The 27,410-nt window shown below is 47.7% G+C and overlaps 1 protein-coding gene across 7 annotated transcripts in view; it reads left to right on the top strand.

Annotated features, from left to right (window-relative positions):
* MYO9A (myosin IXA) overlaps window positions 1–25,507 on the top strand; it is a 174,538-nt gene extending 149,031 nt beyond the window's left edge. For 2 of the 7 annotated variants that reach the window (XM_058033014.1, XM_058033008.1), the window contains 22 exons: window positions 66–215; window positions 635–945; window positions 1,866–3,491; window positions 4,730–4,811; window positions 5,309–5,524; window positions 10,044–10,156; window positions 10,555–10,712; window positions 11,081–11,307; window positions 11,571–11,687; window positions 12,168–12,356; window positions 13,102–13,149; window positions 13,806–13,917; window positions 14,431–14,492; window positions 17,381–17,573; window positions 18,059–18,187; window positions 18,500–18,605; window positions 18,991–19,122; window positions 20,310–20,433; window positions 21,218–21,271; window positions 23,324–23,526; window positions 23,691–23,833; window positions 24,230–25,507. In XM_058033014.1, coding sequence (XP_057888997.1) covers window positions 66–215; window positions 635–945; window positions 1,866–3,491; window positions 4,730–4,811; window positions 5,309–5,524; window positions 10,044–10,156; window positions 10,555–10,712; window positions 11,081–11,307; window positions 11,571–11,687; window positions 12,168–12,356; window positions 13,102–13,149; window positions 13,806–13,917; window positions 14,431–14,492; window positions 17,381–17,573; window positions 18,059–18,187; window positions 18,500–18,605; window positions 18,991–19,122; window positions 20,310–20,433; window positions 21,218–21,271; window positions 23,324–23,526; window positions 23,691–23,833; window positions 24,230–24,717 — 4,983 coding nt within the window. In that variant the 3' untranslated portion in view covers window positions 24,718–25,507. The remainder of the gene's footprint in view (window positions 1–65; window positions 216–634; window positions 946–1,865; window positions 3,492–4,729; window positions 4,812–5,308; window positions 5,525–10,043; window positions 10,157–10,554; window positions 10,713–11,080; window positions 11,308–11,570; window positions 11,688–12,167; window positions 12,357–13,101; window positions 13,150–13,805; window positions 13,918–14,430; window positions 14,493–17,380; window positions 17,574–18,058; window positions 18,188–18,499; window positions 18,606–18,990; window positions 19,123–20,309; window positions 20,434–21,217; window positions 21,272–23,323; window positions 23,527–23,690; window positions 23,834–24,229) is intronic. The other 5 variants (XM_058033010.1, XM_058033009.1, XM_058033015.1 and 2 more) reach the window with 5 other exon arrangements.
* The last annotated feature ends 1,903 nt before the right edge of the window (window positions 25,508–27,410 follow it).

Here is a 27,410-nt window from a genome sequence, read left to right as displayed (position 1 = left end):
AGGAGGATTTGACTCGTGGTCCGGGAAGCTTTCCATGCTAGTGTTTTTTGGGTTGTTTTGGCCAGGTTTTCATGAAGGAACGGGAGCGGCAGGTCCTGCAGGACCTGCTGCACCAGGAGGTGCTGCGGAGGATCACGCTGCTGCAGCGCTGGTTCCGCAGCCTGCTCTGCCGGAGGCAGTTCCTGAGCCTGCGGCACGCGGCCATCAGCATACAGGTGGGTGCTGCTGGGGATTCCCGTGCAAATTGCCATCCCTAAATCCTACAGACAGAGCCCGTGGGCAAAATCAGCTCTCCTGTCCAAGGAGGGAGCTTGCAAGCAGGATTGACTCCTTCTGCCATAATAAGTTGGGATTGACTCCTTCTGCCATAATAAATTGGGAATGGGGGGAAGCTGGAGAGGTTGCATGAAGGCGGGTGCTGTCCTCCCATCTAAGTGGAGAGGTTGCATGAAGCTGGAGAGGTTGCATGAAGGCATGTGCTGTGGGAGGACAGCTCATTCGGAGAGCGAGTGAGAGCTGTAAAACAACATAAATCACTGATGGAGAATAATTGGGTGAATCACATGGACCCATTGGATACTTTGCTGTACTTCACACAACACCTGTTACAAGGAATCCCCTGCTGTGTTTGCAGAGATTTTGGCGGAGCTACCAGAGCCGAAAGGAAGGCAAACCATCCCCAGACCCTGTGGTTCTCAGCAAAGCCGCTGTCATCCTTCAGAGCCACTGGCGCGGCTTCGTGGAGCGGCGCAGGTTCCTGCAGATGCAGTTTGCAGCCCACCTCATCCAGAGCTGCTGGCGGGAGCACGCCAGGCGCCGGCACGCCGCGGCCACCAGCATCCAGGCGGCCTGGAGGGGACACCACACCCGGCAGGCGTACGCTGCCCGCAGGAGCGGGGCCCTGTGCCTGCAGGCGGCGTGCCGCGGGTACCTGGCACGGCAGAGGTAACACCCTCGGGTAAAGAGGAACGTGCTTTTGGTGATGCTCACGCTGGATGGTGCCAATCAGGGCACTGCAGTGACTTACACAGGGCAGTGTCCCCTCGTGTATCCGTGACCCTCTCCTGACCTGCCCTGCTCCTCTGTTTGCCCACGCTTTCTAGCAATTTAGCTGCATGTCCTGCTCTTGGAATAAGCAGAGCCTATTTCAGGTTGGAGCACGTAGGCAGTGCAAAGCCAAGGCTGTAAATACTCACAAGGTTTTTTTTTTTTTCCTCTTGGCAGCAGCACCAGTTTAAGTAGCCTATTTTTAACTCAGATTGCCTCACCAATCTGGTTGCTGCGCTGGCTCACAAGGACAAGGATACCAGAGCCAGCCGCTGTGGAGGGCACAGGCTGTCCAGCCATGCCTCAGCTCGCTGGCCGGGGGGCAGGTCACAATTCACTCCCCAGAGGTGCTGCCTGCAAGGTGTGGAGCACCTTAACATCCCTTGGAACATTTGGGAGCTGCAGGGAGCTCTTGGTGCCAGGCACAAGTCCCTGCTAAGTTGTTCCAGATGCAGTCCGGGCAGGATGGCGAAGATGGAGAAGCCAAGGGGGTGTGATGGGTTAAGCTTTTCTGGCTCTGACAGCTTATGAAGGAGCTAGACCAGGGATGGAGGCTGGACCCGCTGCCATCGGCACACGGGGAGCTTTCAGGTGCGTTGGGGCAGCCCTTCAGTAGCAGACATGGCAGAGGAGGAGGAGGAGATTTAAAACTGACTGTTCCTTGCCTTGTCTTGCACCAGATGTGCAAGAAGGGTTCTTGAGATGCTGGTGGTGGTGAGGTGATGGTGGTGGTGGTGATAAGACACCACTGATGCAGTGCATTGAAGGGTCCTGAGTGGATGCAGGGCTGAATATCCTTGTTTTCTGTTTTCTTCCAGGTTTAGAGCTTTGAAAGAGCACCAGTTAAAAGAGATGCAGCTGGAGAATGGCCTGGCAGGTAGAGAAGAGGATGGACTGGAAGCAGATGGTTTGGAAATCAAAGGCTCTGACCCATCTAAGTGGGAGGACAGCTCATTTGAAGAGCGAGTGAGAGCTGTGGAACAACATAAATCACTGATGGAGAATAATCGGGTGAATCACATGGACCCACTGGATACTTCCCTGTACAAAAGGCATGAGAGAGCCAGCAGCCAGAGCGGGATGGACACCGAGGAGGAGATCATCGTGAGAGAGAGGCCCAAGTCACTGGAGGATCTCAACCAGAAGAAAGTGGTTCGTGCCAAGAGGGAGAGCCGGAGGATGCGGGAGCTGGAGCAGGCCAAGTTCAGCCTGGAGCTGCTCAAGGTGCGCTCCACGGGCGGGCTGTCCCCCTCGGAGGAGCAGCGCTGGTCCACGGAGCTGCTGCCCGAGGCACTGCATTCCCCTCAGGGAACCCCCGAGAGCGAGAGCTCCCAGGGGAGCTTCGAGTTGTTAAGCAGTGAAGATACCTCAAGTAGTAAACTCGTTTCCTTAGTCTTAGATGAGCATGAGACACAGTCATTTCCCGTGGACTCCCTGCCCAGCAGTCCCCAGGCTCAGCTGCAGGAGAAGCCTTTCTGTGCAGGGGATGGGAACAATGATTTGCCCAGCTGCAGAGAGACCCCAGCAGACACGGTGCTGCCTGATAGCCTCACCAGGAAGGAGCGTGGGGTGGGTGACCCCCAGAATGTTACCAAGGCTCACCCAAGAGAAACACTCCATTCCAGCAACCTCCCCACTTTCTATGTTCCACCACAAGACAATGCAAAGGTGAAGATGGTGGAGAATAACCTGAGGAATAAAGCAGGGGAAAGAGAGGAAAGGACAGTTATGCTCTCCGAGGTCAGGAAGGACTCTGAGCCAGACCAGGGTAAATCCTTGGAAGAAGAAGAGGAAAAGGATAAATCCTCTACCAAGAGAGAGGAACGTGGGACAGCGACAGCAGCGCGGGCACTTTCTCCAGGTTCTGTCATTAAGAGACTGGAAAAGCTCAATGTGGAGAAGGAGGAACGGCAAAAGCAGCTTCAGCTGCAGAATGAGAGGGAGATGATGGAGCAGATTCGTCAGCAGAAGGAAATTCTGGAGAGACAACGCAAAGCCTTCGAGCAGCAAGGGAGGGTAGAGGCTTTGCAGAGGACAGAGCAGAGCAGAGTGAAGGACCCTTCCCTCAAACCAGCCAAAAAACCAGACAGCCGGCCTCAGTCAGTGCTCATCCTGCACCCCCAGAGCAGAGGGGAGCACAGCCCCACCCCAGGCGTCGCTCCAGCACCAGCAGTGGACATCAAGGGTCTCACTGTTGGCACCAGGGGAAGCTCCCCAGCCCACAGTGCCCCCAAAGACAGGCCTGTCAGCATGTTTGTGGAGAGAAGAGAAGGTCTGGAGCCCCGCTGCCATTCCAAGCCAGCTCTGGACCCCAAGGACCACCCAGGCAGCCATTTCTCACGGACTGAGCGCCTCCGGCAACCTCGGATGCCCAACCAGGCCACTGAGGAGACGAGGGCAAGCTCCATGTTCTTCACACCAAAGGACAATCCCTTTGGCCTCCAGTGAGTAAAAAGATGGTGGGCTTTCTCCCATGCTTTCTCCACAGGCTTTCTCTGCAGGCTGTCTCCAAAGGCTTTCTCCATGGGCTCTTTTTCTGCTAGGGACCTTTTTGTACAAGGGGTCCAGAATGTTGTTTCTGGAGTCTGCACAAACCTCATAGTTAAACAAAATGTTCTTGATCTTCTAGCAACGAGGAGGTCAGAGGGAAAGGAAAGAGACCTGGAATATGATTTCTCAGGCTCTTAAAACATTATATAATCATGGACATGAGCAGGTGAAGAGAGTCAATAAGCAGGCTCACTCCTGTTATTATTTACCCTACATGAACGGGGATAGGAGTTTATTTCTCAAGGTGAAACATGATGAATATATTCTTAGGATTTTTGGGTAGTTGGAATAGAAATTACTTGATAAGGCAGAAGATTCCAGGATTTTCCTTGTTTACCATATAATTAATCCAGCAAAGCCATGTGGACACTGACCATTGCAGATGAAGAAACATCAGCTCTCCAGAGAGTGTGGGAGTGAATGCTCTTTGGAGACTGTGTCATTCACATATGTAATTAACTACACCTGTAATGGACTTAGCAGTTGCTCAGCTCCATTGCTTTGCTTAACCTTGGGCTGCTCCAGGGCCTGGAGATGGCAGCAAGATCCTGGGACAACATTTGCTCCCACTCTGTTGTGTTGTTTAAGGTGCCTTGCCTAATTTTGGGGTGGTTTTGGCCATGTAGCTCAAAAAGGATATAAATCACTCTCCTCCTAAGTCCTGCTGCACCCTTTCCAAGGCAAAAGCTCCCAGTGAGTGAATGTTGTTAACTCAAGGTACCTCCAAGTGTAGTATTCTTGTGGTTTCTGTGCAGTTGTGACAGGAGAGGATTCCTGTTGAAAATTTCTTTTCCTGGTTCATGTGCAACATGAACAAGCAACAGGAAGAAAAAGACATTAAGAATTGCTGTATTTTAAGTTTTGCTCTGCAGCAGAATAGTCACATTTGAGAATCCCAAAGTACAAAGATACAATCCATAACCACCTTGCTGTATAAAGCTGACAGCCAGAATGTTTTTTCTTCTTGTCTTTTGGTTTTAAGTTCAGTCCTGAAGAATTCCAAACAATTCTGAAACCCCATGACCTCAGACTTGCAATTTAGTCTTGACTGCTTGGACTCCCAGGATCTGGGCTAGCACAGTGGGAAGGATTTTGGGAGAGGATGAAAGATCTCTGTTCTCTTGTGTTTCAGCAGAGAGGCAAATCATCAGTGCCTTTCCAAGGGTGAAACAGCACGGAAGCCATTTAAGATGCCAGGGTCTGGCAGAGGAGAGGTGAGTTGTGACTTGTTTATTTTCTCTTTCCATTGAAAAGGGCAAAAAATAACTTAGTTGGCCAGTTTTCCCTCAAAAGCTTCAAAGAAGTGAACTCTGAAGCACAAGGGCCGCCAGACATGGGAAGGAGGATATGGCAGCACAGTAACCTCCACACCTTCTCTTAAAATAAAAAGCCTTGTAGGAATAATTTGTAGCAGCTCTGGATAAAAGGATCCCGTGATCCTGATGGCAAACACTGTCCAACGCCGTCTTGTCTTGGTTTGCTTTAATGTCTCCGTTTCAGTGACACCCGTGATTGTCCATTTTCACCGTCCTGTCTTAGTTTTTGTTCTTCCTGGTCCTTTGCTGTTTTCACTAGACATAATACTGCATCCCCTCCATGGGGTGCAGTGGCACTCAGAGATGTCTTGAGGCTACACGGGTAGAGTCTCCTTTTTACTTTAAAACCCTTCTTTTCGTTTTGTTTTGTTTTGTTTTATCCTTTGGTCAAGCAGGTGCCCAGACCGAGCCATAAAAAGAAAGCCCGCATGGCGCGGACGCGCTCCGATTTCTTGACTAGAGGTACTTTTGCTGATGGGGAGGGGGATACGGAGGAAGAGGATTACGATGGCAGTTTTGAGTTCCTTCTCTCCTCTGAGCACCCTCCTCACGCCGAGGCGGTGCCCGCAGCAGCCCGCCTGGGGCAGGCCTGTTACAGTGACTCCGAAATGGTAATTGTGTCCAATGTGGTGGGGGAGCCTTTCTTTGCTAACCTTAGCTGCACTGATCCCTCCACTGCTTCTTTTCCCACTCCCAAGGATGCTGTAGATGGGTACATTTGGCAAACACAGCAGGAAATCATAGATTCGCAGAATCACGGAATGGTTTGGATTGGAAGAGACTAAATCTCAATTCCAACCCCCTTCCACTAGGCCAGGGTGCTCAGCGCTCCATCCAAGCTCTGTTTCTTGCTCCTGGGTTGATTAGATATCCACCACACTTCCCCTATTTTTCCTGGAGCATTACAACTTGTATTGCACAATTACCTGTTTTGGGGGCTTTAACCTCATCCTCCCCTTGGAAGCTTTTGATCTAAAAATGGCCTATACACATCTGTAAAAAAAGAAAGTAAATATTGTTCAAAAAGCAACAGACAACAAAATTATGCAAATCCTGTGGCCTCTTTTACTTTTGATTTTTTATGCTTAGCCACAATATCCAATGGTTACTTGGTCCTCAGTTATCAGAGTGATGCTGGCAGACAGCAGCTCAGAAAAAGCAAAACCATGGAAATTGGGCAATGAAAGCATAATGAGAGTGAAATAGTGGGTTATGAAACAAAGACGACCAAGCAAAGTGTTTTTTCCAAGCACAGTGACAAGTATCCCTTAGCAGGTCTGACATGAGCCAGTGCAGTGGAGCTTTTCCATCTCAGACTTAATCTCCCACCCACATAAGCTGCTTTTGGAAAATCACAAACTGAGAGGTTCCAGGAGTGGAAGAGGCCGACAGATTCCAACCCGCTCATAATTTTTTTCCTGAGGTAGTGGAGATGTCCCCATAGGAGTGTGGATTAACACCAGGAATCCTGTCCTGCTGTGAGAGTTTGGGTGGAGTGCTGGCTAGGGCTGCCATGTTCCTCTCCTCCAGCTGCAGTGCAGGAAGTGAAGCTGAGTATAAAACCAAAGAAAAGCATGAAACCAAAAGACAGAGATTTATTTTGTGCCACAGCATTGATGTGTGTCCAGCAAACATCCCGTGCCATCCTAAAAGCTGCTTTTCCAAGAAAAGCAGGTGGCTAAGGAGGGCTTTTCATGACTTTTCTTTTAGCAGCTCTTATTATAAAGGATAAATTTTCCCAGGATAATTTCCTCACTGGAAGAGGGCAGAGATTTACAAATTCTATAAATATTGTAAGTCTGCTCTTGATAAATTTGCTGGAGGGTTGAGGCAGGAATACTGAAAACCTGATTGAAAGGCACTTCTCTATGGGCTGAGCTAACCTAGCTGCACCTTTATGCAAGTCCCTGCTTGTAGATTGGGAAAGGGAAGATTTTACGCAGTAAAATGTACTTTTTTACATAGAATGATAGGAACATTTAGGTTGGAAAAGGTCTCTAAGATTATTGAGTCCAACCACAAACCCAGCACTGCAGTGTTTACCACCAAACCATGGCCCCCCATGCCATACCTGGGGTGCCTTGCTGTGCTCCTGGAAGCTGTACAATGCACAAAGGGAACTGTAGCTGCAGGAATTATTCCCTCTGGGGTGTGAAAAGTGCTGGTGCTTGGCAAGCTCCATCTTTGGGAGCATCCTGGGTCACTGTACTCCTTGGAAGTGCTCCTTGGGACTCTGCTCACCTGGTTAACAGCTCTCACTGCATGCGAGTAGCAGTAGGTGCCACCTCTCTCCTGTCTCTGCTGTGTCCCCCCTCTCCTCTGCTCTCCAGCACTGGTTCTAACTGGTGGTCAGGACTTTCCCCCTGGTGTGCTGATTTCTGCTTTCTAGGCCAACACTGCCCCTGGTGTTGTGTGCTCTGCACTACCCTCTGTCTGTGTGTCCTGACAATGTGTCCAGTGTTTCCATCTGTATTTTGTATTGCAGGTTTGGGACCAGCCCTTTGGCTTAGGGCTTTGTTGGGTCAGGATCATCACAAGTAGCAAAATTTAGGGACTGTTTATTGGTATTTATTAGCAGAGCCCAGTTGGGTGTTGCAGATGGCAGAGCAGCCTGTGATAAAGCTGGATGGTGCCTGTTGGGGTGTTTTGGGGTACAAACACAAAGGTACAGAGGGCGATGTCTGTGCAGACACATTGGTTGTGTCTTGTGATAGTCACATGAAGGCGAGCCTGGCAGCCACCATGTGCAGGCTGCTCCCTGTGCCAGTGAATAGCTCCTTCAGACAGCTCCTGCCTCCAGCTATGACTCCCAAAGCAGCCTCTGTCCCTGTCCTGCTGCTGGCTGCATGAAGGAGAGATCCCGTGCAGCCCCATGGAGCCGAGCATATGATGGGTCAGCAGCTGCTCTGCCTGTTTGGCCCATTTTTTTCTCAGCCATCAAGTCACTGATTGTGTAGCCCAGCTGGTGAGTAGAAGCCCACTGGAATCCAGTGCTCCTGACCCACATCCAGGGTATTCCAGAGCATCAAACACCCACAGCATCTGCAGCTGGAGCTGAAACCCATGGGGCAGCAGTACATGAGGTGGCTGCTGCAGGTACAGTTGACTCCAAGGCTCTTTAAGGGCTTCCTGACAAGACCAAGATTGAAGATTTTTGGCTGATGAATATCCAAGGATCATCCTACCATGCAGTGAGACACAAGTGGGAGGAACAGCTCCTGGCTGTTCTGCCAGCACATGTTAACACCATTTTTGTTTGGTGCCTAAGCCTGGAGAGCTTTCCTGGAGCAGCTGCATAAATGGAAGGCCTTGGCTAGAGGAATCACACCAGAAATACCCTCTGGAAACATCCTTAGAGAGTGGGACCTGGATAATGAACCAGCTGTTTTGCTTCACCCTCCACACTAAAGCCATGAATTGACAAACATGACTCCAAGTATCTGCCACCAGCTGATCCCAAGCACTGCTGAAGAGCCAGCAATGACAGAAGATCTCTTGTCCTAAGCCATTCAGATGGAGCTTCAGGAAGTTTTTCCATGCAGCACACAGCGCTGCTGCCTGCTGGGATAAGTCCCTTTCCCATAGTTACCTTATGGGTGGGTGAAACACAGGTTACTCTGTCAGAGGAAAAATACTTGGTCCCTTCCTCAACCAGGAGACAACTTCAGACTCCCAGTTATTGCCATTTGCCCTCATGATGCTTTGTGGTGTTCCCTAGCAGGGGGTTTTCTGGTGCAGATGCTCATCTTGACATCTGAGAAGGTTTCCCATCCTTTCCCTTCAGTTTCCTGGCAGATAACCTCAAACAGAAGGATCTTGTGCCAAAAAAAGCCTTTTAGTCTTTATTTACTAAAGACTAAAAGGCTTTTTTTATTTTGGAAACCCAAAAGGTTGAAATTACTCAAGAACAAAACCATACCGGGGGGGCAAATATTTAACAGATCATTTTTAAAACAAGTAGTAGGTTTGGGCTGGATGGAGATCACTTTTATAGGTTTTGAATTGCTTTTATCCCAGTATCCATGCACAATTTCTGTGTGATCATCACCTAAATGCAAGAATGACAGGAACAAAATCTCTTTCATGGTTTAGGCAGTCCTGGCTTTCCCAGTGGTGATTTTGCCTTGAATGCTGCCATCTCCTGGCTGGAAGAGATGTTAGTCTGGGGGAGGGAAGGAATAAAACATGGAAAAAGAGTCAATATGGCAAATGTGACCCCTCTCCCTTGCAGCCTACTTTTTATAGAATTTTATTTAAATATTTCTAATACAAGTAAAATAATTGCTTTAAAACATAGAACAGTCAGTTGAGACATTGAGGTGATAGGAAAGCTACAGGAAACATTTGACCATCATCTCCCAAATCCTTTCATACAACCTGATTCTTCACTTTTCATTATGCTGAAAGTTTCTCCTCCAGGAGTCCAGTTCCCAAATCACAGCTGCAATTGGAAAATAGAACAAAAATTTGGATATTTTTTAAATATGGCAAGTCTGTTTCTGGGCTATTTCATGGGATCCTGTTAGGTTGAGTTACTGCAAATTCATCCCACCCTTAAAAATTACCTGAGGGCATTTTAAATGATGGCAAACCTGGAGATATTTTCTATTAAAGCTGCAAAATTTCTTTGTTAAAGAGTTCCTTTTGGTGTGTCCTTGGCACAAAGACTTTGGGGTTTTATGTGTAAAGTGCTCAGCAAGAGTTGGAGGAGGAACTTCTGCTGGGACAGATCCAGGTGGTTGAAGGTTCCCTTGGGGAATCACATCATTGTGGCTAACAGGACACTCTGGGTCGAGAGCTGGAATGAAGTCTGGATGAAGATGTGGAAGAGCTGTGCAGGCTGAGCAATAAGGACCTGTGGCTTGGTGCAAACTGATTTTCATCACCAACTGCTCAAGGAGAAAGAAGATTGGGCCTGGTTGGAGAGTTGGAGCAAGGGAAATGCCTCTCTTTCTCAGGAGTCATTAAAATATTTCTCTAGGGGCTCACCAGGACTAGGTTTCCAGCTGTAGGCAAATAGAAATAAAGATGTAGGAGGCAAAATATCTGATTTTTGATAGGGAAAAAAAATCATCTGATATTTCAAGAGCTGTCTTATTTTTAAATGCTTCGTGCTTGGAATCGTTACAGACCGTGCAGCGATTCACCTCCGGGGAAGGCCAGGCCAAACTGCACAAAACCATGTCCCAGGGGGAGATTGGGAAACTGGCAGCCTCACAGAAGAGTCTGACTCCAGATGGGAGGTAGGAATCATGGCTGGAGATGGCAGACAAGTCCTTCTGTGTCCCTCTTGCTCTCCAATGCCTTGTTGAGCCACCCAGGCTCCTTTGGAGCTCTACCTGCAGTGGGATGAGTTACCCATCCCACCTTTTCTACATGACCATGGGCAGGCCCAATCGGTGTGTGTGTGGCTCACACCACAATTAAGTGTTGGTGACATGGGCCACACGTCCTGTCCCACACCACCCAATCCCATGCATGCAACTGAAGTTTCTATCTTTGCTGAGGACAAGTAGCCGCATTTCCCTGGTAGAAATTGCATGGATTTATCTCCTCAGGAATGTCCAGAAGATTGAGGTAGTTTTGGGTAGAAAGACCTTTCCTAGTTAAGGCAGTTCCTGTTTCCATGACTTATTTCCAGGCCTCAACGAGCCAAGATGAGGTTTTGGGTGAAGGGAAAGCAGGGGGAGAAGAAGACCTCCCGGGAGAAGCTCGCTACCCAGTCTGAGCTGCTGGAGCTGTACGCGGAGCAGGAAGTCCCTGGCAGGGAAACCATTCCTGGACTGCAGCTTGGTGAAGGTACGTGGTGGGGGGACGTGGGACCAGGTGTAAGGAGGGAGAAACTCGGTTGGGAAATTGGGATATGTCCATGCTGGTTTATGTCTCTTAATTCATGGGTGGTGTCAAGCCAGAGCGATGGCAAGTAGGTTAGAGGGTGGGATCCATAAAGGATCTCGAGGAATTCCATGTCACTAATCCTTCCAGCCACCATCTGGAATGGACAGATGTTTCCTCTCTTGAGGGAGGAAGTAACCAAAGCAGAAATGACATTTAATCTTCCCGTGAGTTCTACACTGTGCTTTTCTCTTCCACAGGTTTCTTCCAATGCCCTGTTTTAGTGTCACAATTATTTTTCATCTTCTTCCCCTCTTTTCATTGATCACCAGCAGAGTTGGGCCCTCACCACCTGACGCCCCCGCGGAGTCCGGAGCTGTCGGGCATGTACCGGCGGGAATTCAAGGAGAACAAGGAGCCCTCTCCCAAGGTGAAGCGCAAGCGCAGCGTCAAGATCAGCAACGTGGCTCTGGAGCCCGTGCAGTGGCAGAACGACTCCCTGCAGATCATAACCAGTGCCAGTGACCTGAAGAGCATGGATGAGTTTCTCCTGAAAAAGGTAACTCACTGCTCCATCAATCAGCACAGAGATCCAGGAGCAGACAGAGGCAACAAAGTAAAAACGATTGAGTGGGTAGCTGTACTAATGCTAATAATTCATCTAAGAGTGCCAGAGCAGGTCTAGAGAAGTTTCTGGTTGTCATGCAGGAGAAACCACGTGGTGATCATGGTGGAGCAGCTGCTTGTTAGTGCTGCTTCATCTCACACCAGCTCTGCTGCAGCAAAAGAGTCATGAGTGTAAAAACCCCCTTGTTTTCCCAGATGAATGAACTGGACAACGAGGATAGCAAGAAGGACACGCTGGTGGATGTCGTGTTCAAGAAAGCACTGAAGGAATTCCGACAAAACATCTTCAGTTTTTACTCCTCAGCATTGGCAGTAAGTGACCAGATGATGGGTAGGACTTCCACCTCCAGGAGAAAGGGGAGATATTCTGGGGCCTTCTGGTTGTACAGGTGTTGCCAAGCCCTCCATTTCTGGTTTGCTCATCCCAAAGGATGGATGTGCTTCCTTTGTATTCAGTCCCATGATCTAAATTTGGACTAACACTTCCTCATGAGCCATCTCTCAGGATACATTGGGTGTAGATTCCTGATCTTCATTACAGCTTTGCTCCCAGCCAAAGGGGAGATGACAGAAAGTCAATTTGTCACCCATAGTGTCTGGAAACCTTTGTGTTACCTTTGCTGGTGGTGGAGATGTCTGATCCTTTTTTCCTTCTCTCTATCATATTGGAAGTTTCCCCAAGCAGCTGGAAGCTGGTGAGGCTGAAATAATTGTCTGGAGAAGAAAAAGTCTCTAGAAAAATCTGGGCTGTATAAAAATCACTTTTTTTTTTTGCTTCTGTTCCCTGAAAAGATGGACGATGGGAAGAGCATCCGCTACAAGGATCTGTACGCCTTATTTGAGCAGATTCTGGAGAAGAACATGAGGCTTGAGCAGAGGGACTGGAGTGAGTCTCCAGTTAAAGTCTGGGTCAACACCTTCAAAGTCTTCCTGGATGAATATATGCACGAGTACAAACCCCTGGACTACACTGCAGGAAAGGTACTCGGCACTTTCCTTAAACTCCCTTGGAGGTTTGGGAGCTCTATTTCTGTGCGGTTGTGCCTCTGTAGACACCTGGGATCTTCTGTTGGATGGTTGGAAAAGCAGCTCCTGGTGCTTCTTTAGTTCTGAGGGGTTTGTTCAAACTTTGAGAGATGCTGAAAGAGATGCACCCTCTTGGGTCTCCTGACCACTTCCCAAGTGACCATACACATCACCATGGGTTGGGTTGCAGGAGAAGGGGACACGAGCAGTGGCTCAGGTCTGGGTACTGTTCTTAGAGCAGAAAGAGCCTGCACTGTCACAGACCTGATCTCACCTCCTGCTCCACATTGTCTGCAAGGCCGACCACGGGATCTGAGGCTGGGCTGGGAGATGGTGTCTATTGTACAAATATCCCATCTCCTGGCTCTTCTGCTCCAAGTCCTCTCCAGCCTCTTCTGCAGGCAGGTTTTCTTCAAAGCATCATGTTTTCCTTGGGTCACTGCTGGTGGGGTCAGAGCTGGAACAGCAGCTACTCCCAGCTCCTAGATGGAGCTTCTTCCTCTTCTCCAAGGAAGAACTGTCCAGGGAAATTCCAAAACTGAAGTGATCCATAGGAGAGTTTTCTAGAGTAACTCTTCTGGGGCTGCAGGTGCACTGGAGGATGGGGCTGGAAAGCACTGGGCAATGTCAGATATGAGCCCTCTGTACTCTTTACTTGGCAAAATTGCCCAAAAACTGAGTTAAATCTTTCCCTCACCAGATGCCAAAAACTGAACGAAAAAAGAGAAGGAAAAAGGAAGCAGACGTGGTGAGTTAAACCTGCACATTAAAAAATCAATGTCCTTGGGGCCAGAATGTCAAGAGACCAGCTTGTGACACGTCCTGGGCTGAGATCTGAACATCAGCCCTGAAAGGACATGTTAGAAAGACATTTGAGGTGGCTTTGCTTTGTTTGATCAGGGATCACTTGGGTTGGCTCTGAAAACACATCCCTCATCAGCCAAGACATAAATTGTAATGTTGAGGATTGTTAGAAAAGGTCTGAGAGGAAAACAAAGCCTTGCTCCAGCTTTCTGCATAAGTTTACAGTGTGTGTTTTACATCTGTGGGATCAGCCATGGAGGACATTACACCTCCTCTTTTCATAAGGGATGTGATGGTACTGGGAAGGGTGCAGGTGCAAAGCCAAAAAAAGGGGCCACAGATGCATAGAAAGCCTTAACATAAAGAAGTTGACCTGCCAAGCTCAGTCAAAGAGTTTCCAACCTGCTTCCATGATGGTTTGGTTCCCCTACAAGATAGATGTTGGTTTGGGTTGTCTATGAGGTTGCTGGGCTGAAAAAGAAACAAAAATACCAAATAAAAGCAAGAGTTAAAGTTGAAGAGCTGTGTTTATCATCTCTCTATTTTGCAGCAGGCTGAGCACTGGCTCCCTTTTCTCACCACCCCACCTTTATCCTCCAGGTGGAAGAGCACAATGGTCACATTTTCAAGGCAACCCAATACAGCATCCCCACATACTGTGAATATTGTTCCTCCTTGATCTGGATCATGGACAGGGCTTCTGTTTGTAAATGTAAGCATGCTTTATTTGATCCTTTTCTTGTGCTTCTATCACAGTGATGAGTTTGGGGATTTTGAAATGTGTTTATGCTGTTTCCTGCAACCCCCTGCTCACATAATTTTGATTTTCGTAACACCTGAAGGGATTTAGAGACAGGTCTTAAGGTTCTGAAGTCAACTAGTAAGTCCATCCCAGCAGTCCTTCCTGACACAGTGCATGAACTTTGTGTTACACATCTTATCCCATCAGGTTAGTGCCCATCCCATAAGGTCAGACACATTTAACTGTCATGGTAGGATGAGGGGAGGATTTAATGCTTCATGTATGTAAATATGGCACCTTTAATTTAAAGGCTTCATTATTTTTGTTTGAGTGGATCTCATACAGACTTGGCCCCTAGAAACTGCAAATCCAGCATGCTTTTGACTTGGTAGTTCTGAGAAGTGCTGCTCAATTCCTATGAATTCCTGTTTTTCCAGCAGTGTGATTTTTGGCATAATTAAACACTCCTTTTCTCTGTTGCAGTATGTAAATATGCTTGTCACAAGAAGTGCTGTCTTAAAACCACGACCAAGTGCTCCAAAAAGGTAAATGTCTCTCAGTGCTTTGCTTCCATTAAATACCTTGAAACAATGATCCATGTTTGTATAAAAATTATTAGAGGGTGCAAATCTTGATAAAATTCTGGACATAACCTTCCTTTCAGCAGGAGCTTACACCAGAGATCCCCAGAGGTCTCTCCAACCAGAGTTTTGTAGATATTTTGGGAATTATGCGGTGATGAGTCACTGTAGATCTGCCCAGTCATGCAGCAGATGTTGCAGTGTCGTTCCCTGCCTTGTAAGCACCCAGAATAAAAGGAATTTCCCTGGCTTTGTAGCTTTTAAGGGTTTGGAAATGTGGGGTTTTTCTTGGAAATACAGGCTTTTTCTCTACAGTCCTTGCTTGCCACAGCTGAGTGAGGAAGGGCAGGTGGAAGATGTTCACTGCCCTCTTTAGAGGGGAATTGAATATTGTTTACTGGATTTAAAGGTATGGGGAACAGGGAATGAGTGCAGCAGGTGATCCCAGCTAACAATGAATCATCCAGATTTGGTGGGGATATTTTAAATAGCTTATTTTGTGCCCAGAAGAAGGACAGAGAGTAACAATAATAATGAGTGGAAAGTTTTATCAGCTCCCTGGGAGGCTTCTCAGGGGAGAACAACCTCCATAATACACAGCCCCCAGAAAGCTGCATGAGGCCATTTTACCCAAGGAATAATCTGAATATATATGTTGAAGATATGTGTGTGTGTGTGATTTGTATTCTGAATGTATATTTGTATTCTGTATATATATATACATTTGTATTTTGAATATAAATAGAACTTCTGCTGCAGTCTTTCCCTTTCTGGCACTATTTCTGCAAGAACTGGGGACACCTCATTAGAGTTTGTGCTCTAAAATCTGGGAAGTTCATTGAGATGTCTGATTAATTTTTTCAGACATTCTTGAAGCTGTCTTCTTTGTTGTGATTTCTCTGCACAAGGAAGTTTTTGTGCTGCATCCCAGGAAGCAAGTTCACTGTGTCTTCATGGGTAGCTTTCCACTGGGCAGTTAGAAGTTCTCTTGGAAGGCTCCAGTTCCTCTGTGCTTGGTGAATTTGTGTTTTTAGGGTTGTTCTCATTGACAGGGAGCTGAAAACCATCAGTCATGAGAAAGAAACAACATGGGGACCTTCCACACATCTGCTCCTAAGGTTTGCAGGATCAGTGAAAGGATGACATTGAGTTGGAGAGAGAAAAATGCAGGAGTGATTGTGAGGGGAGCCACTGCCTTGCTGAAGGCAGAGTTGCGTCTCACCTTTGGCTAGGGCTGAGAATCTGTGTCAATATTTTATTGGACCTTTGGACTTTTCCCATCCAGAATCTCCTGTGCAGGAGGACTTTGTTCACATTTGAATTTGCCAGACACCAACTCTCCAGTGAGGGTTTGCAGCTGGCAAAAGGGCCCTTCATGACAGTTTTACGTGGGTTTTTTCATGTTCTTTTGTTGGCATCTTCTTTGTTCATTGGTATTTTGTAACTTGGAATTCTTCAAGTTGATTTAAACACCCAAGATTCAAATTTGCCTCTTCTGCTTTGTGCATCTTTGGGAGGTGAAATCATCCCTGGAGATGGTGCCAGAGGGGCAGGAGGTGGAGGAGGACCATGCCCAGCTGCTTTGGCTCTGCCAGGCTGGGAATTTAACTACAGTGGGGTTGGTTAAAGAAAGAAAATCCAAACTTTTTGCCTTCAGGTGCATGTCCAGAGACTGGGTTAGCATTGCAAGGCCCATATCCTGGCCTGTCCTGTCCTCCATTAGACTCACACATCTCCTGTGCCGCCATCATATTTTCTGAAAAATCCTCTTTGCCCAGGATTCTTCTCCTGGGAAGCTGAGAAGCCTCAGAGAAAAAGGAAAACAATATTATCTCATTTTTTTCTGTGTTTTGCTGCTTTGGAATGTGGTTGGAGATTGTTTATCCAACATGTGAATTGTTTGAACTTAATGACCAATCATGGTCCAGCTGTGTCGAGGCTCTAAAGAGAGTCATGAGTTTTTTCTTTATTATCTTTTAGCCTTCTGTCTGTATCCTTTCTCTATTCTTTAGTATAGTTTAGTATAGCATTCTATAATATAATAAAGTAACATAAAATAATAAATTTGCCTTTAAGAACATGGAGTCGGATTCATCATTTCCTTCCTTCGTCAGGGGACCCCGAAAATACCACACTCCTGTATCTGCTGAAGGACTCTGAATAATTAGATCCAAAGCTGCACCAGCATTGCATCTCAGAAGGATTTGAATCCCTTTTTCCCTTTTCCTGCACCATGACCTGGAGCTCTCCCCATGGCAGTTTGGTGTGGAGCTTGTGATGGTGTTCACAGGGGTCAGAGGATGAGGGAAGAGACGAGGATCTGACTCCATGTTTCAGAAGGCTTGATTTATTAATTTATTATATATATAATATAAAACTATACTAAAAGAATAGAAGAAAGGATTTCATCAGAAGGCTAGCTAAGCATAGAAATGAAATTGAATGAATAACAAAGGCTTGTGCCTTGGACAGAGAGTCCGAGCCAGCTGGCTGTGATTGGCCATTAATTAGAAACAACCACATGAGCCAATCACAGATGCACCTGTTGCATTCCACAGCAGCAGATAATCATTGTTTACATTTTGTTCCTGAGGCCTCTCAGCTTCTCAGGAGAAAAGAACCTTAAAGAAAGGCTTTTTCATAAAATGTGTCTGTGATTGGAGCTGTCCCAGCTGACCAGCGACGAGCAGGCAGTGCAGAAGGATTTCAATCCCTTTTTCCCTTTTCCTGCAGCACAACCCAGAGCTCTCCCCATGGCAGTTCAGCATGGAGCTGTCCTGGCTGACCAGCGAGGAGTGGGTGGTGCAGAAGGATTTCAATCCCTTTCAATCCCTTTTTCCCTTTGCCTGCAGCACGACCCAGAGCTCTCCCCACGGCAGTTTGGGGTGGAGCTGTCCCGGCTGACCAGCGAGGAGCGGGCGGTGCCCCTGCTGGTGGAGAAGCTCATCAACTACATCGAGATGCACGGGCTCTACACCGAGGGCATCTACAGGAAATCAGGATCCACCAACAAGATCAAGGAGCTGCGGCAAGGCCTCGATACAGGTCAGGGGAAGGGGGAAAAGATCCTGCCTGGGGAGGAAAATCTCCACCGCAGCAAAGTTGGATGGGAGGAAGGTGGAATGTTTCAGCATTCCTGACTCTGGGCTGTGCAAGGAGTGATTTCACATTGGCAGTCACAACTCAGGTCGCCAACTCATCGGGTTTTTGGGAGCAATTCATGGAAAAAAGTCATTCTAATTGGGGGAAAGTGCTGCCTTATTTACACCCTAGCAATCATCAGTGAGAAAAGAAATCCTGGTCCCACCTGAAGTTATTTGCCCTGGAAAATGTATTTCTCTCTAATTTTACCATGTGGAGCTGAAATCATGTGCTGGATTTGTTGCCATTAAAGGCACATAAACATATTTTATGATAGAACAGTTTGGGTTGGAAGGGACCTTTAAAGGTCACCTTGTCCAGCCTTGAGCTTCATATTGATCATTGTCTCTTGTTCTTTTCCTTCTTACTTCATCTGGTGCCAAACCCAGACATCGATAACGTGAATTTGGACGACTACAACATCCACGTCATTGCCAGCGTGTTCAAGCAGTGGCTCCGAGATCTGCCCAACCCCCTCATGACCTTTGAGCTCTACGAGGAGTTCCTGCGGGTGATGGGTGAGGAGCTTGCCTCACTATCCCATTCCCTTGGCAGAGGGAAATGATGGCCACTCTGAGTGCCAAGCTTTTCATTCACTTTTTGGGGCCAAACCAGCTGGTTTTGCCAAATTGTGTTTACCTGGTTGCAAAGTCTGTTTTTTTGTTACAAAGGCAGTTTGGTCTCATTTTGGTGGCTTTTGCATCATGGTTCAGCTAATTTCAGCCCCAAAGTTCTGTCTCTTAAGTAGTAACATTAAGTGTTAAGAAGTACCATTTTAAATAAGAGGAAGAAGTAGGAGCTGCCCCTAAGTGCTGGTGGTTTCTCCACAGGGCTCCAGGAGAGGAAGGAGACAGTGCGTGGGGTGTACTCGGTCATCGACCAGCTCTCCCGCACCCACCTCAGCACCCTGGAGCGCCTCATCTTCCACCTGGTCAGGTATGCTGGGCCTGGGCACCTTCAGGCAAAGGAGCATGGTCAGGTGTCCTTTCCACCACAGCATCTGAGGCTTTTGCATCCACCCTGTGTCCCAGGATGTGGCCATGGAGCTGTTTGTCCAAGGGATGTTGTGTTGATGAGTGACCTCTGCTGTGCTCTGGTCACTTTAGTTCCTACAGCCCTGAGGTGCCTCTCACTGCTGCAGGGACATGTTTTTGGCTGGAAAGGGCTGGTTATTGCCTTGGGGATATCTGAGATGTCTTGAGGATTGTCTTTCTCCCTCAAAGCAAGATTACACCATAGAAATATCATCTCCTCTCTTCAGCCATGACCATGTGCAAGAGGTGCCTCCACCTCTGACTTCTCTCTGAATCTGTTTTTTCAGGATTGCCCTCCAAGAAGAGACCAACCGCATGTCAGCCAATGCCCTGGCCATTGTGTTTGCCCCCTGCATCCTCCGCTGCCCTGACACCACAGACCCTCTGCAGAGTGTTCAGGACATCAGCAAAACCACCACGTAAGAGCCTGGGGCTGGGTGAGCTGGCTCCACCACCGCAACACCATTCACATCTTGGTAACCCCTAGGATGGTCAAACGGCTCAGAAAGTGAGAGCTTTGGCACAAAGGGACAAGCACATCGTAATTTATGCATCTAAATGCATCTGCATGAAGATATTTCAAATCCTCTCAATCCCCAAGAAGTTGTTAAATGAGGATTTTTGAGTGATGGAGGATCCCCAAGAGTGGATAAGCTTTTGTTCCTGCCTGGCAGGAAAAGGTGGAGCTTGTGCTGACATGGTTTTATAGTTAATGCAGTTCATTTTTGGCAAGCAGATCTTGATTACTTGATTTTGGCTTTTTTACTGAAGGAGCTGAGTTGTTTGGTCTGCAGCAATAGTGATACTAATATATTTAGATTTATTTATGGTGTTTGCCATAACTGAAAAGGTTTTACAGAGAAAAAGCGAAGTGCTTGCCCAGATTTGGTTTGGCTCATACTAAGTAGGTGTTAAAATAGATACTGGAGTCAATTACAATAATGAAAACCCTCCAGTGAAGGTCTAGGCTTCTGAAAGGGGTAGTTTTACCTCCAGGAAGTATTAAAATTGTTGAAGACCAGAACATGTTTAAATACCCAGCTGGCAGGAACATCTGTCCTTTAACAGGATTTCATTGTAGCTTCTCCCTCACGCTTCAGCTCCAGCACATCCTCTCATTTTATTTCAAGGAAAAGACTGTGTTTTCCCCCAAACACCCTCCTGACAAAATGAAACAATCAGTTCAGTTGCACAAGCTGCTGCAGAGTTACTGTGTGCAAGTGAGATGGAATCAACCTGCCTTCTCCAGGTTTGTGTTCCACCACTCCCTCTTCCCAGCGGGGTAGATTTCTCTGGTGGGATCCTTGTCCATATTTAATATCTGTAGGCTGTTCCTCAATCCATCCCTGGCCTGTGATCACTCTCTTTAGGAGAATTCTCACCATCCTCTGGCTTCCAGCTGAAGTTTCTCCTCCGTGCTCTTCCATCAGGGCAGATCTTCCAAATAATCCTTTCCTTTCCATAATAAAACGAGAGAATGTGCTGCAACTAAGGGAGAAGCTACCACAAAATCCTGTTGAAGGATAAGCCAAGACAAGACAGAGCAGCTCAGATCAAATTGCTTCCTCCTCCCATTTTGTCTTCTTTTGGGTTTTTCCTCCCTTAGTTGCGTGGAGTTAATTGTCATCGAGCAGATGAACAAGTACAAGGCTCGGCTCAAAGACATCAACAGCCTGGAGTTTGCAGAGAACAAGGCCAAGAGCCGCCTCTCCCTGATCCGCAGATCCATGGTGAGATGCCAGAGCCCTCTCTGTCCTCTCCTGTCCTCTCCTTGCCCCTGAAGCCACCCTACCTTATCTTCTCCTGCTTATCCCAGCCTCCCAAACCTCTCGCAAACTCCCACACCATCTCCACCAGGACAGGGACCCTCAGCCCTGTGGTGGCTCCTCACCTTTGCAGGAGGTGGGAACAGTCCATGGAAACATTGTCGCTCCTGCTCAGATGTTCCTGATCAGCATTTCCACTTTCATTTGAGCTTGTTTGGTCCTGAGTTGAGTCAAGCCTTTCAGTGACCGGCTCAACATCACCCCATGGGTGACCTGGACCATTGTTTTTTGTGCTCAGTCACATTATCTGAACCCAAAATGAGTTGCCCAAAGGCTCTCCCTGCTCCCGCACTGCCTTTTTGGGAGCCTCAAACCCATCTCATTGAGCTTCCATGCTTGCAGGGGGCTGGCAGGCTGTGGATGCACCTGTGCTTGGCTTGTTGGGCTGCGGGAGAGGGACGGACCTGCTGCAGCACCATCAGCACAGGCTTGGGCTGAGGAGCCAAGCTTGGACCCCCCTCTGCTTGGACCTGCCCTCTGTGATGCTCAGGGACACGTTGCTTCTGCTTTTTGGGGATCAAATCCAAGCAGGGGCTGCCCAAGATTGAGTAGGTGGTGCTGCAGAGCTGCCCCACTCATCTCAGTTAACCAAAAAAAAACCTCACAGTGAGCAAAGCGGGTTTTTGGAGGGGCGGCGGCATGTGCACTCTAACCTTCTGCTTTCCTTTTCATCTCCTCTCCAATCCAGAAGCCCGTACTAATTGCAGTTAGATTTATGAGCATAACCCGCAGTTCAATCCCGGTATGTATCACGGCAGTGCCGCGTCCCTCGTTGTGTGTCACCGTCGCTCATTCCAGCTCTGTCCCACCGGCCATTGTCCCACCGCGCCTCGGAGCCGCCGTTCCTCCCGCAGGGCCCCCCAGCACAGGGGTTTGGGGCTGGCACTCGGCCATCCCTGCACGCAGCTCCTCAGAAATACGCTCCCCACCTCTCTTCTCTTCCTCCTTACTTTAATTTTCTATTTTATTTCCTTTTTCCATCCTGTGCTTCCCTCTTTTTTACTTTGCTTGACTCATCCCTTCCTTTCCCACCTCGATTTCTCCTCGCTCAGGATGCGTTTCGGCATCAAGTTGCTTTCACAGCGCTGCTGTTTCTGAAGATGGTGAATAAAACCCTCAGGTTGGATGCCTTGGAGACCACGAGGCATCCAAAGGTCTCCTCCATCTTCATGGAGGAGGAGCACCACCACCCTGAGCACAAGGTCAGGACGCCCAGGTTTGAATGAGGAGGAGTCCAGCAAGTCCTGTATTCCCTAACTCCATCCCAGCTTGAGTTTGAGTTCTGTGAGATTGTGACAGGCAAGAAAAGCAGCTGCAGGATTTTGGGAATGTTCATAGGGCTGTTTCCTTTCCTAACAGGCTCAGTCCATGATGAAAGTTCCCTCAGGTTCCCCCCATTCTTCCACATCCATGAGTGTCAGGAGGTGGAGAAGAGCAAAATTTGAGCTCTGCTCCCCTGAGCACAGCATTTCTCAGGGGCTTAACTCCACGAGGCAGTGGGATCTTTGGGATCTGGGGGCTTTTGGCTAATAGGATTCAGGGAGCTGTGCTTCAGCTCAGGAGCCCACGTGAAAAGTGTCATCAGAAGAACACCGGGGCACAGGAGAGGCTTTGCTGACAAAGATAGATCTCTGAGATGTGGCGTTAAAAGATGAAAGGGCTAAAATTGAGAAAATCTGGCTTTTAAATAGAAAAAGGGAGGATCCCTTATCCTGAAAATCTTCTCTGAGCACATGGGTTGTCAGGAAGAGCCAGGGATGCTACAGTTGTGGGGGTTAAATAGGGGAAGCAAAACTGAGCTGCAACAGGCTCTTCAAACCCAAGGAGATGCAGGTTCTTCCTGGGTGATGGTTGTCAGGGTTGGGCAGGGTGATGGACATATCCTAGTCCTGGTCGTGTCAGGATCTGGAATGTAGGAGATGAGAAGTCTGGTCATGATAACAGTTAAGATAAAAGCTGTTTAATATCTGCCATGTCCCTCATCTCCAAGAATCCTCCATTTTCCTCTGCTCCATGGAGCAGATCTGTAGAGCTGGTCCCCAGAAGATTAAAACAGTTGCATATTATATCTCTCCACCTCTACCACCACCATGTGTATCCTTTTTTGTTTTCAGTTTCAGTATTTAAAAAATTAGATAGTTCTTCAGACCTGCATTAGATCAGAGTGAGTTCAGCTGTGGGCACAGAGATCCACATTGATTGGATCACTGGATTGGAATGGATCAATGGACCACTGGAGGTGGTCCTGGTTCTGGATCTCCTGTAGATGAGACATGGCATGGCATGGACAACATAATTAGGTGGGAGTTCCTGTTTGCTGAAGGGGTCAGTGAGACCCTTGTGATGCTCAGGAAATACCAAGGGTGGATGAGGGAAGGATGTGAGACTTGATCCAAGGATAAAATGGGTTTTATCAGGTGCCCTGAAATCAAAGCGTTGGTGATGCTCCCACCCAAAGCCACCATCAAGCTTCCCATCGTGCAAGCTGTGGGCTTTGTGGGACCCCAACCTGGTGCTAGCTGGGCTTGCTTGGACCTGGACCAAGTTGCACTTGGTCCATCAGCATCATCCTCACCACTGTCTTCCTCACCACCTCCATCCCCAACCCCTCCAATGTGTTGAGTCCTTCTGGTACTTCTCCCAGCCTGAGGGCCCGGCGTGCGTCCGGCGGCGGCACACTGAGGACCAATGCCTGGGGCCTTCTTCTTCACTCCTTGGGAGAGCAGTGTGGTTGGCACCTGAGTGTTTGCCACATCCCTTCGGCCGTGGTGGTGACACCTTTGTCTCTCTTCAGGGCAAAGGGCGAGTGCGGCGCGGCGCCTTCCCCAGCCCCGCGTCCCCTGTCACCGGCCGCTTGCCCTCGGTGACGGACGTCCCTGAGGAGACCCTGAGCAGCGAGGAGGCCATGGAGATGGAAGTGACAGAGCAGCAGCAGGTGGCCATGCAGCAGGAGGAGAAGGTGCTGACTGAGCAGATCGAGAGCCTGCAGAAGGAAAAGTGAGTCTGGCCGAGGGTCCAAGCCGTGTCCCAAGCCTCTGGATGTCATGTGGTTGATAACTGCAGACCTCCACCCCTCCACGATCCCTCAGTGCATGTGCACCCCTTTCTCCTCTCCATCTTTTTGGTCCCGTTGATTCAGTGGGGCTGGGTTGGCTTTGCAGGGAGGAGCTGACATTTGAGATGCTGACACTGGAGCCCCGCGCCTCCGACGATGAAACCCTCGAGTCCGAAGCCTCCATTGGCACAGCTGACAGCTCCGAAAATCTGAACTTTGACTCCGAAGGAGCCATCTCCGATCGCTCGGGTAAATCCAGGTGTTCTTGGGTTTATCATGGAGTGGTTTGGGTTGGAAGGCACCTTCAAAGGCCATGGGCAGGGACACCTTCCACCATGTTTTTCTGTTGCTTTGGGAAGGGTCACTTGGGATTTTCAAGTTTATTTAAAGTCGACAGTTTAAATGCATGCAGTGACAGAGGTTAAGAGTTCAAGCACATGGCCCTGGGGATGTGTGGGAGCAGCCAGGGTTGGTGGGGAGGTGAGCGTTCTTCCAGCACTGCCACATCATCCGGGGTGATGCTGCCCCCACTGAGATACTGGGAATGGTGTCCTGGCTTCAGTGGCCTGTGTCCCCAGGGAGCGGGCGGTTGGATACTGGGTGGTGTGTGGGTGCTGACCCTCTGTGCTCCTCCTGCCCCTGCAGAGAGAAGTGTAGCACTTAGCTCCCTGCGCCCTGCCAAGGCCGAGGGGCCGAGCCGGCTGCGACGGCACCCCAGGATGCGGCTGGACCCGGCGGAGCCGACCGACACCCCCGTCTCCTCCTCCTCCTCCTCCTCCCAGTCATCCACCTCCTGCTTGCCCCACCTGCCCCGGAAGCGCTTCCAGATGTACTCCAAATCTCCTTTCTACCGGGCAGGGGGCCACCATGGCGAGCCCCCCGAGAGCCGGGCGAGCCCCGAGGGCCTGCCGGGGCCTCTCCATTGTCCCGAGGACCGGCCGCAGTTCACCACGCGCGGGACCTTCAACCCGGAGAAGGGCAAACAGAAACTGAAGAGTGTGAAATCTTCCCCCCCAAAAACCAAAGAGCCCCCGGACGGGGGGCCTGGAGGGGGGCGCAAGAGGAACCCTGAGGCCGATTGCGCTGCCGCCCAACCCCTTGTCCTCCTGGGGAGCAACGAGTTCATGGTCTGAGATGCTCCACCCTGGAGCCGTGTCCGTGCCGGGGCATCCTCCCCATTGGCAGAGCTCTGATGGCTTCCTCGTTAACGCCAGGAGATGAATTCTTAATTAAAAAGGCCGGGAGGCAACGGTTTTAATGGTGGCCTTAATGATTTGGGGGAGTTGAGACCTTTGGGTGGCCGGGGGTGGCTGGGGATGGGAGGCAGTGACCGCTCCTGGCCCTTCCCCTCGGAGCATCCCACATCTGGGAGCACCCGCCGCCAAATCCTTGTGCCGAATCGCCATCGCTGCTGGTGGGAGCAAACCCAGCCTCACAATCCCACGGGAGCGTCCCGAGCTGCTCCACTGCAGCCCAGCCCTCCGCGCTTTAACCGCCTCATCCACGCCAACGCCAAGTGCATGGAAAAGTGTTTAAACCTGCCAAAAATCACCTTTTCCCTTTGGTTTTTTTGGTTTAATTAACGAGACCTAACTGTCTTTCCTTTTTTTTTTTTTTTTTTTTTTTTTAAGCTTTTCGAGATCATCAGTATTAAAAAATAATAATAATTAATAATAATCGAGGACTACTTGAAGCGATATTTGTTTATATGCTGGTTCCTGGAGTTTTGTGTAAATATATATTTTTTTAATTCTTTATTTTTCCCCAGAACTTCTTTTTTTTTTTTTTTTTACTATTATTATTATTATTATTGTTATTATTTTTGAGTGGGAGAGGAGAGGAGCAGTTGGCTGAGCCATCCTTGGTGTCCCCACTGGTGTCACTGGCCATCACTCAATAAAACATGGAGTTTTATTAATCTCAGCAGGAAATCCCTTGAGGTGTAATTATACCACCATAACCCATCATAGGACTAATTAATGATGCTAGTTACTGACTCAGCTTCTCAGCTTGTAATCCTTCCCCAGTCTCATCATCACCTTCAGTGGCACCTGGAGAAGCTCCAGGTACCAGAAAACCTCTGGAAAGGCAAAATCAGGAGCCCCAGGGCAATAATTAGATTTACAGAGGCTGGATCTGTCCTCCTAGGTGGGCTGGGGCTTATCCTTTCCTGAAATGCCACAAAAAAATGGGGGAAATAGCAAAAAATTGAGTTTTCCTGAGTGTTTTGTCTTTTCCCAGCGTGACTGGATTTGGCTGAGCTGCTCCACGGTCCCCTCTCCCCCTGCCCTTTCCAGGGATGGTTTATTTATTGGGGTAATTTTTTATTTGATATTTGAAATTTGACTTTTTTTCATGTTATCTTTAATTTTTTTCCAACGGGGGAAGTGACAGATGCTGCAGGGAGAGTGGGAACAGCATCGGCCTCGGCGCTGCGTCCTGGGAGTGGGGCAAGAGCAAGTCAATCACCCGATCCATGGGGGAAAATGGGATTTTCCCTGTCCCAGAGGGGAAAACGGGGCTTTGGGGACAGACACGGGTGCACTGGGGAGACAGCTGGTGACCACAACAGTGGAAACTCCTGGGGAGCCGTCCCAGATTCCCTGGGAGCTGGGATTGCTGCGAGTGCTTGGTGCCAATCCAGCCTTCTGAGCCTCTTGAGCTAAAAACCCCAGAATTGCCCTTAAAATGGCCAGGGGAGGAGATCCTGGGCATGAGTGACGGGTCCAGCCTCATCCTCAGGTTTCTCATCCCTGTGGGATGAGAGCAGGGATGTCACATCTGACTGGGGCAAATATATATGTATATATACATATATATACACATAAATACATACATATATACATAAACACACACATATACATGTGTGTGTATTTATGTATGTATATATGTGTGTGTATATATATATGTCTATGGATCTAATTTCTTTTGGGATATATTTATTTTCCTTATATATATTTAATCTCTATATAAGGAAAATATATTTAAGTGATATTTATATATATAAAGAACATATATAATAATATATATATTCTATATATAAAGAAAATATGCACACAAAAGGATAAATATTCTCTGTGTAATTAAAAAATACATAAAAGAATATTAAGACTAAATGCATTTATGTATTTTCTATTTCTTATATATAGTACATATTTATATATAAATATATAAGATATTCTATATATAAAGAATACATATTTCTTTATATATGCTTATATATTTATATATAAAGAAGTATATAAAGGAAATTAATTATATATTTCCTTATGTATATATATTACATATTTCTATATATAAGGAAGTATATATAAAGGAGAGATGTACTATATGTAAAGAATATTTATTACTTTATATATATTTTAATGTATTTCTTCTCTATGTAGAAACATATTAAATGTTATATGATTTAAACATATTTTAATATATGTTTAATATGTATGTTTATATATGTTTCTTCACATATATTTATATATTTCTTTATATAAAGAGTGTATTTCTCTGTAAAGAAATATATAAAGGAAATATATAGTATATATAAAGAAATATATTTTCTCTCTATTTCTTCATATATTTAAAAATGTGTGGAATGTAGGGAAAATATATTAAAAAACAGACTTCTTGACATAGATAAATGTATGGAATATATATAGAATATATAGAAAATATGTTTCTTTATATATATATATAATGTATTTGTGGTTATATGTACAAAGAAAAACACATGTAAAAGGAATATATCCATATATAAAATCCAGCTGTGGCAGGAGCGAGCAGGACTGGAGGGACAAAGGCGCGTTCCAGGCTCCCCTTCCCCGGCAGCTCC

This window comes from Melospiza georgiana, chromosome 13 (assembly GCF_028018845.1).
Source record: "Melospiza georgiana isolate bMelGeo1 chromosome 13, bMelGeo1.pri, whole genome shotgun sequence".
NCBI classification, from domain to species: Eukaryota; Metazoa; Chordata; class Aves; order Passeriformes; family Passerellidae; genus Melospiza; species Melospiza georgiana.
Note: the sequence above shows the minus strand (reverse complement) of the source record. Positions and strands in the feature narration are given on the sequence as shown.